Raw genomic sequence first — 10142 nt, 5'->3', positions numbered from 1 at the left:
TATCATCCTGATTACCTACTTATAATGAAACATTATGATCTTAAAGAAAATGTGAGAAATGTGTTACACATTCACTGAGACATGAATAAATGAACAAGAAAAGTGACTTACCGTAAAATGTTATTCCGAGTAAGAAATGTACAGGCCTGAGGGAGAAGGATGCGGGAAAATTGAAAACTTTCTATGATTTCTTGCAAACAAATGTTACTATGACCTACAACCAAAACTTCAGTTCTTATCTGTGTTTTCATCATTGCGATTATGAAAGATGGAATAAACTCTTCACATTTAAATTGTTCAATATATATTTGTTAAAGGCGAAATAGAAATGTAACAATTATAGATCACATTGCTTTGAATGAAAAATGTTTGAACCAAATGCCGATGTAATTTTAAATTTATGACGGTTTGAAATTATTATTCGAAAAAATATTTAAATATAACAGTGCTCGCTCTCAGAAGAAAAATAGCCTAAAGAGTCCTTTCTAGCTATGATAACTTAGTTAATTTTGTTACATAAAAATCTTTAACGCGGAGAGCCAAAAGGTATAAAAACTCTATAAAACAGATAAAGGTCTATAAAGAAATATAACTAAAACATTGCTACCCTTAACTAGTTTTTTTTTTCTTTTTTAGTTAGTAACTGATAAAACCAAATAAATTTTATACATATTATGAGAGGTCATTTTGGAAAAACAACTGGCTGAAGTCACAGTTTACCACAAACAGTATTACTTTTCCATAGCTAAAACGGAACGATCAAAATGACAAAAAATATAAACAGGAGCACAGATGTAAGCAATCTATTACAACGTTATTTTTCCAGTCAAATTACATGATTTGGTATGTTATGGCAAAAAACTGCAATAACATATTTCCATTGATACCTGGTACTCTTCGAGTTGATCCTCGGACAAGGCAGCGATTTTGTTTCCCATGATCGAATTAGGGTTTCTGCTTCTACAGGAGGCCTAAGCTATTTAGGACGTCCGTCCTTTAACACGCTCAGCAAACAGCGACGCCCAATGCAAGACTGACTGACACGTCCCTTTGAAAGGGGAGCCAAAGGGGAAAGCTTTTCGTGACAGAGAGAGAGAGAGAGAGAGAGAGAGAGAGAGAGAGAGAGAGAGAGAGAGAGAGAGAGAGAGAGAGAGCTATTTTGCGGTAATTTATGGGACGTCTAAACACACACACACACACACACACACACACACACACACATATATATATATATATATATATATATATATATATATATATATATATACTGTATATATATACAGTATATATATGTGTATATATATACATATCTATATATATATATATATATATATATATATATATATATATATATATATATATATATATATATATACTCAGTTGTGTGTGAGGGCATATGCAAGACTTTTAGGTGTGCATTTTATCAATAGATAGATCATGTGGCTAAACAGAGTATGAATGACAGAACTAAAAATGATAATTATTGCCTATGATTAATCTAAAAAAATATTATTTGGAAGATTGGTTGATGGCCTGAGGCTTCATTCTATTTTTATTTTTATTTTTTTGTATACTGTATATGAGCATATATTGTCAACGTGGGTCTTAGGTAAAGTAGTTATTTTACTTTTCTCTATTCTCGAATTTCGTCCTCTCTGAGTTATTTTGATTATATAATAACTTTGAAGGGGACAAGGCAAGGGTACACTCCAGCAGGAAAATTAATTCAAACATACTTTTGAAAATTCTTTGCAGCATAATTTGCCTACGATTATCAGTGATTTTTTCAAATCAGCTTGTGATTATATAAGAACATATACTGTCTACAAGAGAAAGTCACTGGTTTTATCAATAAATACGTAGTGATGTTATGTTTTTGTCTGTAATGATAAAGGGAAAAATCCAAATGCATAAATTTTCTAATACCTATAATTTTCAAATGATTTGGTCTTTCTCTATAATAACTGCCGATGTTGCGATAAAATACTCATTCACATAAGTTCAAGGAGTTTAAGAATTTTTTATCTCCCCTCTCTCTCTCTCTCTCTCTCTCTCTCTCTCTCTCTCTCTCTCTCTCTCTCTCTCTCTCTCTCTCTCTCTCTCTCTCTCTCTCATAAAGTTTTATGTGTTTATAAAACTTGGGTTTGTGCTCGTTAGCCATTAAGAAATATACCTCGCTTTGAGTGTTCAGCATGTCTATCTCTGGGGAGCCTCAGCTGTTTAACTGTTATCCTCTATTGTCTTTTGAGCTTGATTACAGCATGCATTATGTTGTGAAAACGCAATGATATCATACACATGATATCTATGGGGAAAACGGTTTAACACTGTTCTTTACTTTGTACCCGTGTCTACATCTTATCGTACACATTATTCAGAAAACACGTCCTTCAGATCATAATAATGAAAACGGCTAAAGATAAACATTTCTGACGACTTTTTAAACTTAACCTTTCCCGTTGTTGTTGGATCGATTGTCCTTTTTATAACAAGAAATCTCGATCAGCTCATTAACGCATTTGACTTGAAAGTTTAAGGAAGGTGACATAGTGCTCCATTACTTGCTAACATTTTTCTCATATAATTGAAAAGAAAATATTTTCATATTATATTCGAGTTAGACTTTCCCCAAAGTAGGCCACTTTGTTTGAGAGAGAGAGAGAGAGAGAGAGAGAGAGAGAGAGAGAGAGAGAGAGAGAGAGAGAGAGAGAGATTTGGGTAAGAAGTAAATATTGACATATCACATATGACAAGTTACACCGGGCTAATCACTATGGCGTATAGTACAGTAGCCTACATGTTAAACAGACCCAGTCTTAAACGATAATAGTACTTGTTTACTAGATTATTTCCTATCATCAAATGTCGAAATTTGAGTTGCCTATTTTATAGTGAGATTATGTAGGATCCACAAAAGCTGTTTCGTAACTTGCTTGTTACTATTGACTTGAAATATTATTATATAAATATTTTAGCATGATACTCCTATAGTTCCCACTAAGGTATCTGTGAGCTTATAACATCGAGAGCTTTGCCTTAACGAGCAAGCTATAGATAGCTAATAGTTATCTATAGTGTTTATTTCTTTGCAGAATTTTTCTTAATATAGATAGATGATCTGGTAATAACGAATATTTATAAAAAATATCTTATAAGTGACTGTTTCTACTATTTGAAGAAAACATATATCAATCTAATTCGCTTAAAAATAGAAAAAATCTTCAGCTCCATCCACATGTGATTTTATGAAAATTCAGGTAGGTTTTTCAAACAGCAACTCATGAGACCCCGGAACTTTCTCTTGGCGGTAAACTCTTCCTCAGCTGTGATTGGTGGTTGCCTACGCTTACTACAGATTAACATAAAACATATGCACGTTCATCATCATTGCCGGAACACAGTTAATTAACGTATATCCTTAACAAGATCAATCATTTATTCATTACTAAATTGATAATTATCTTATTTTCATTTATATGAAAATTATAATTTTTCATTCATAATTTATCTGTAACAAGTTTAGATTTTTCTCCTCTACCCATTTAATTCATTCATAGAGATACGATTGTGTGACGTCACATATAATCACAAATCAGACCATTTGCTCGATAAAAGGAGCAATGAAATAATGTTTATTTGTGATCAAATTGAGTTATGTTGGATTAGAACCACTTGAATGGCAGGTAATCGTGATGCCTGTGGGCATCATGTTAAAGATTTTGGGCTCTACATTATAGGAACGGGTTCAATGAAAAACAACAAAATTCACTGTCACTTTCATCCATTAGTGCTAAATCTTGAAGAATTTCTCGTGTAGTGAAGCCTCCAGAGCATAGTCACTCCATACACCAACATGGAGGGCTCATCAGCAGCACACTAAGCCAATCTACCCACTGTAGGCTACCATTCACCCTGATTTTACCAGCACTTTTATGCATTGTAGAAATCAAAACAGGGCCCTTTCCTTCAGCTATGCCATTCCTTCTAAGTATTCAACCCTTTCAATACCTACATCTTCACCCGTCTCTCATAACTTCTGAAATGTGTATTTATACACCATCCTACCGTCGTTCATCCGATGCACATGACTGGATTACTTCAAATAAAATGAACCATCCATTATTATTATTATTATTATCTATATATTAATACGATAGCATATCTGTTATTTATTTTGTCACGCTTTAAAGAAAACGGAAATAATTTCACGGTATACTCGTGTGTCACGATTTAAAGAAAATGGAAATTATTTCATGGTATACTTTTACAAATTCACATTAGACTATGATTACTTAACCAAAGCACATCTTATATAGTTTTCCCAATTTTGTCTTTAGCACCTGACTCTTTTTTTTTAAGTATTAAACAAAATATTGAGTTCTATCAATTTCCATAACCTAGATTACAAAATTAATCTCGGGCCTTTTCGTTTAACGACTAATCTGTTCTTATTGTAAAAATTTTCTCATAATTCTGATCACCCTTTGCTTCAAATCTTCCTAGACATTACTTAATTTCCCGTCCGCCTATCATATTCAATGACCATTAATAAAGCTCAAGGACAGACTTTCGATAAGGTTAGGATCTACCTACCACACCCTTGCTTTACTCATGGACAACTTTATGTAGCCTTCTCAAAAGCAAGGTCTATGAACAGTGTAAGAGTAAAAATTTGTCCTCAGAATAAGTGTACTCATTGCCAGAGAAGAGGAACTGCCTTCACTAGAAATATTGTATATAAAGAAGTTTTGTAAATTGTTTCATGTATTGATAATTTTTTAAAATAAATGTACAAGTCAAATCTTATCACATTTTATTCAAACATGTATAGGTTAGGAACAAGATAATTAGCATTGAAAATATCATTTCTTGTAATTTACACGGGTTCCGCTAGTTATTATTATTATTATTATTATTATTATTATTATTATTATTATTATTATTATTATTATTATTATTATTAGCTAATCTACAACGCTAGCTGGAAAAGCAGAATGCTATAAAGCCAGGGGCTCCATCAGTGAAAATAGTCCAGTGAGTAAAAATAAATAAGGAAACAATTAAACTACATGAGAAACAAAGAATAGAAAAAGAAAAACATCTTAAGATAGGTAACAACGTTAGAATAAATTTGCCATATATAAGCTGTGAAGAAAGACGTATTTCAGACCATTCAAAGAAATATTCACTGCAAGTTTGAACTTCTGAAATTCCACATTTTCAACTACCTGATAAGGAATATCATTCCACAATCTGTCACTGCTGGAATACAACTTCTAGAATAATGAGCCGTATGACGGGGAAGGCACGTCTGTTAGAATTAAGTACATATCTACATCTACTTACAGGATAGTACAGGCTGGGAAGATCCGAATGCAAAGGATAGTAAGAATTGTGAAAAAATCTTATACAACATGCTCAAAGAACTAACTGAACGACGGTGTAAGAGATTAATAAGAAGACTAGGAATAAGAAATTTAATATACAGGAAGTTTCTGTCCAACAAATTAAGATGAGATTCAGCAGTTGAAGACCAGGTAGGAGTGCAATACTCGAAACAAGGCAAAATGAAAGATTTAAGATATTTTTGAATAATAGATTAATCAACGAAAATCTCAAAAGACTTTCTCAATAAGCCATTTTTGTGCAATTGAAGAAGAAACAGGCCAAATGTATTTCTCAAAAGTAAATTTCTATCAGGATCAAATCTAAAATTTTAAGTGGTAGCCTATAGAGTTAAAGAAATATAATGAATACAGAGATCTGGATGTTGAAGAGACGCTGTCCTTGACCTTATTACAATCATACTGAGTCATTACTTGTTTTTTTAGGGTTCACCTTTATGCCCAATAATTTGCACCATGCACTAATTTTAGCTAGATATCTATCAAGAGACTTAATAGCCCCAGATCTACATTCGCTAGAATTAACCTTTTTTTAATCACTTATAACTATTTACACACTTCTTATCCTATCAATTCTTCTTATAATTATGCTATAGAAATAGATCATGTCAACTGCTTTTTTCTTTCATTTGAACTTAACATCCACACCCTTTTTTTTTTCATAAATAATGGTTGGTTCAACCGTTTTTTATACATTCCAAGTTTAGCTTCTAAAGACAATTCTACTTTCTTACAAAACCTTTTACCATTTATTATTCTCCCATTCTGTTATTCACTTATCTCCTCTGCCCACCGCTTCTGTCATATTTACTTACAAACTTCCTCGTTTCATTCTACTCCAAGTACCTTACTCTTATTCACAACTACTCTCAGATTCTTCTCTTGCCGATACTTTTGAACTTTCTTACGGTTACCAGCTTTTACAGTTTCTCATCACTGTCCTCAATCATAGCAATGTCAGATGAGAACATCAACCATAGCACATACCATTCATAATTCATTTTATCATTCTACAACTTCACATCCGCAAATAATGTCCGTCCTTATATGACCTCTTGCATAATTATACCTCTGTAAAGATACTGAAGAGTCATAATTGTGTAAATCACCCATATCCCACTGTATTATTTGTGCACCAAACAAGGCTTATCTTTTCCAGGTCCCTGTACATCACATAGGCTACAGTTTTTTTCCTTTTATTTGAAACGTTTTGAAATAGCGGTTTCATAGCAAACACCTAATCCATTCCTGTCCGACGCCCACATTGTTATTTCGATATTAGTTCCTCTGTGATTATTTTCAGCACCTATGAGTTGTCTTTGATTATAATGGATGGGATGATAGCTTTGGAAAAAATGATAAAAAATAGATCACTACCACAGCATGCTTTAAACGCTGAATCAAGATTAACCAGAACAAAACTTATGATATGTTTAAAGTGAGGAAATCTTGGACGTTGTTACGTTAATGGGCAGAAACTTATATACTGTATATATATATATATATATATATATATATATATATATATATATATATATATATATATATATATATATGTGTGTGTGTGTGTGTGTGTGTGTGTGTATATATATATACATACATATATATATATATATATATATATATATATATATATATATATATATATATATATATATATATATATATATATATATTCTTATTTTTATCAGGTCGTGAAATTCAAAATCCTATTATAGTAAAATTCATGATATAGTTAAGATAAAATATAAATATCATCCTAGACTGATATGTGGATATCGGGATAAATTCCTAAGGTACAAGAATACCACAGTACATAACCACACGATGTAGTAGGTTGGCCAGGGCACCAGCCACCCGTTGAGATACTACCGCTAGAGAGTTATGGGGTCCTTTGACTAGCCAGAATTGGATCCTTCCCTCTGGTTACGGTTAATTTTCCCTTTGTCTACACACACACCGAATAGTCTGGCCTATTCTTTACATACTCTCCCGTCCTCATACACCTGGCAACACTGAGATTACCCAACAATTCTTCTTTACCCAAGTGGTTACTGTACTGCGCTGTCATTGTTCAGTAGCCACTTTCCTCTAGGTAAAGGTACAAGAGACTTTAGCTATGGTGAGCAGTTTTTCTAGGAGAAGGACACTCCAAAATCAAACCATTGTTCTCTAGTCTTGTGTAATGGCATAGCCTCTGTACCTTGGTCTTCCACTGTCTTGGGTTAGAGTTCTCTTGCTTGAGGGTACTTTCGGGCCCACTAATCTGTTTTATATATCGACCTGTTAGCTTTTTTAAGTTTTTATAGTTTATATAGGAAATATTTATTTTGATGTTGTTACTGTTCTTAAAATAATAATTTTTTTCTTGTTTCTTTTCCTCGCCAGACTATTTTCCTTGTTAGAGCCTCTGGGTTTATAGCATCCTGTTTTTTCAACTAGGGTTGTAGCTTAGCAAGTAGTAGTAGTAGTAGTAGTAGTAGTAGTAGTAGTAGTAGTAGTAGTAGTAGTAGTAGTAGTAGTAGTAGTAGTAATAATAATAATAATAATAACAATGTGGAAAGTTGACAAAATCCCACAGTAGACTACAATAAAATAAACGCTTCATGTTACTGTGCATATGTACTACATTTACCTTTTTAGTATGCATTACTCATCAAAAGAACCTATTTGCCATTTACATAATCGATTCCAGTTATTTTATCCATATTTGACAACTGCATGATCATTTTTTTTTCTTTTGCTATTGTTCACTCGATTCATGAGTTTACACTACTCAAAACTGAACTTTTCTGACTAAGCATGGACCGCCAACTATTAATTGATCCTGCAATTGCCAAATATGGATAAAATTACTGGAACAAATAATGCAAATGACAGATAGGTTCGTTTATCAAGCAATGGGGTCTTCCCCCTTCTCAATACTCCTACTTCCTTCATCCTTCCCTAACCTTTACTTTCCCCTACTCCCCAAAAACTAAGACGTGATGCCTCCTGATATAAGAAAGAATCTAATTGACATTGATAAAAGTAGCTGATATCCTTGATCCTTTATCCCTTACCCTCACCCAAATCCTACAAATAAAAGTGACTGATCATCCCTAACCTTATCCTTATCCCATCTCCCCCCCCCCCCTTCTACCTCCTACTTATCTGTCAGTGAACGAAGAAGGTTCTCTTAATGCATGCTAAAAAGTAAATGTAGTACATATAGGCTATGGATATCAACATGAAGTGACTCATTATCATATACTATTAAGCAATAAAAAACTCAAAACTTAAAAAAATGGGATATTGTCCACTTTTCACAATATGGCATTGTGTCCTATGGGATTTTATCCTGAATTCGATATATATATATATATATATATATATATATATATATATATATATATATATATATATATATATATATATATATATACTCTGTAGGTGCTGGCCTAGTTTTACTGTCGGCTATATGGTATTAATTTTCATCCATATATGATAATTGGGGGTATGCAAAACTCAAATTAAAAGCTCTCAATTAGGTCAACGGAAAATTAGGTATACTATCCTGACATGGAAGACGATGGCATCATATTAATTACTCTAGTAACCATGTAGCGAAAGGTTGAAATATGATAACAGGAAGAACAGGGTATGGTTACATGTTAATGCTCGAAATGGCAATTTGAAGTAAAACTAGGATTAGAGTTAAACTTACCTTTGCTTTAATTATGACCAACAGTTATGATAAGGTAGAGTCAACTCATGTCTAGTTTGCTTGTCTAATGTTTGCTCACAATTTTATTATATAAGATTTAATATGACATTTGACGTTTGGTAGTTGGGTGTGAACAATGGAACCAATATGAACGAATATCATAACCAATGCAAATATGTTAACAAGTCATTCATCGTAATCAACCATTACCAGTCAATTATAATGTGTCTGGCCGAAAATTTTGTAATATATAATCTAATGACATGAAATTCGCCAGTAAACAGTATGGGTCCGTTCAAAGCTAACATGAAGCGTATGAAGGGCATTCTTTCTTTTGTTGAAAAGTAATGCTTATTGAACGTACCCCTGAATCATCTGTCTGTGACAGTGACGTAATACGTGACGTTCATTCCACTACAATCACAGATTGAGCAAACTAGAACATTGCGAGTTGTTGTTTAGGGATTAGTGTTCACACTGCAGTCATGGCAAATTATGGTCGAAGTGGTGGCTATGCATTAAACCCAAACAAACCAGCATTCTCAATGCTCGATGACGATGATATGGCGTCAGGTGAGGTATATGAATAGTGAACTACAGTGAATGTTAAAGGGAACACAGATGGGAACCCCAAGGCCAATCTAGTCTAGAATATTGGGCCTCAAGTTGTATGACAGATTGCCCATCTTTTAGAATATTGGTTTATTTTTTAACCAATGAACCACTTTGGTATATATGAATGGACGTAGGCCTTTGTTATGTGTAAATTATAGTTCTTATTGGGCGAGATTGTCAAGCATAGGCTATGATCTATATGTTACTGGAGTCTGGAGTTAACCTGAGGTGACACTTGAAAGGTTCTGTCATGGCCTATTCTTGCTTCTGGTAGAAAGTTTTAAACTTACCCTGATTTAGGAAAAATTTATACATATAGGGTAATAGCATGATACTATATGGTAGCTTCTATGGATACCCTAATCTTATATTCTTTGGTAAATATGTGAGGGTACTTAAATGATGATAAAACCTTT

At 33.1% G+C, this 10142-nt stretch overlaps 2 protein-coding genes across 3 annotated transcripts in view; one reads left to right on the top strand and one right to left on the bottom strand.

Annotated features, from left to right (window-relative positions):
• Nucleotides 1-1020, bottom strand: part of Cib2 (Calcium and integrin binding family member 2) — a 26016-nt gene extending 24996 nt beyond the window's left edge. Inside the window, exons 1-2 of the mRNA XM_068371446.1 lie at nt 888-1020; nt 112-146 (exon numbers count right to left, since the gene is read on the bottom strand). Of these exons, the coding sequence (XP_068227547.1) occupies nt 112-146; nt 888-938 (86 nt within the window). The 5' untranslated portion in view covers nt 939-1020. The remainder of the gene's footprint in view (nt 1-111; nt 147-887) is intronic.
• An 8463-nt stretch (nt 1021-9483) lies between these two features.
• Nucleotides 9484-10142, top strand: part of Snap29 (Synaptosomal-associated protein 29kDa) — a 131218-nt gene continuing 130559 nt past the window's right edge. For both annotated transcript variants that reach the window (XM_068372512.1, XM_068372511.1), the window contains exon 1: nt 9484-9684. In XM_068372512.1, coding sequence (XP_068228613.1) covers nt 9597-9684 — 88 coding nt within the window. In that variant the 5' untranslated portion in view covers nt 9484-9596. The remainder of the gene's footprint in view (nt 9685-10142) is intronic.

Source organism: Palaemon carinicauda, chromosome 4, assembly GCF_036898095.1.
Source record: "Palaemon carinicauda isolate YSFRI2023 chromosome 4, ASM3689809v2, whole genome shotgun sequence".
NCBI classification, from domain to species: Eukaryota; Metazoa; Arthropoda; class Malacostraca; order Decapoda; family Palaemonidae; genus Palaemon; species Palaemon carinicauda.
The sequence above is the reverse complement of the archived record's forward strand: the minus strand, read 5'-3'. Positions and strand labels throughout refer to the sequence as shown.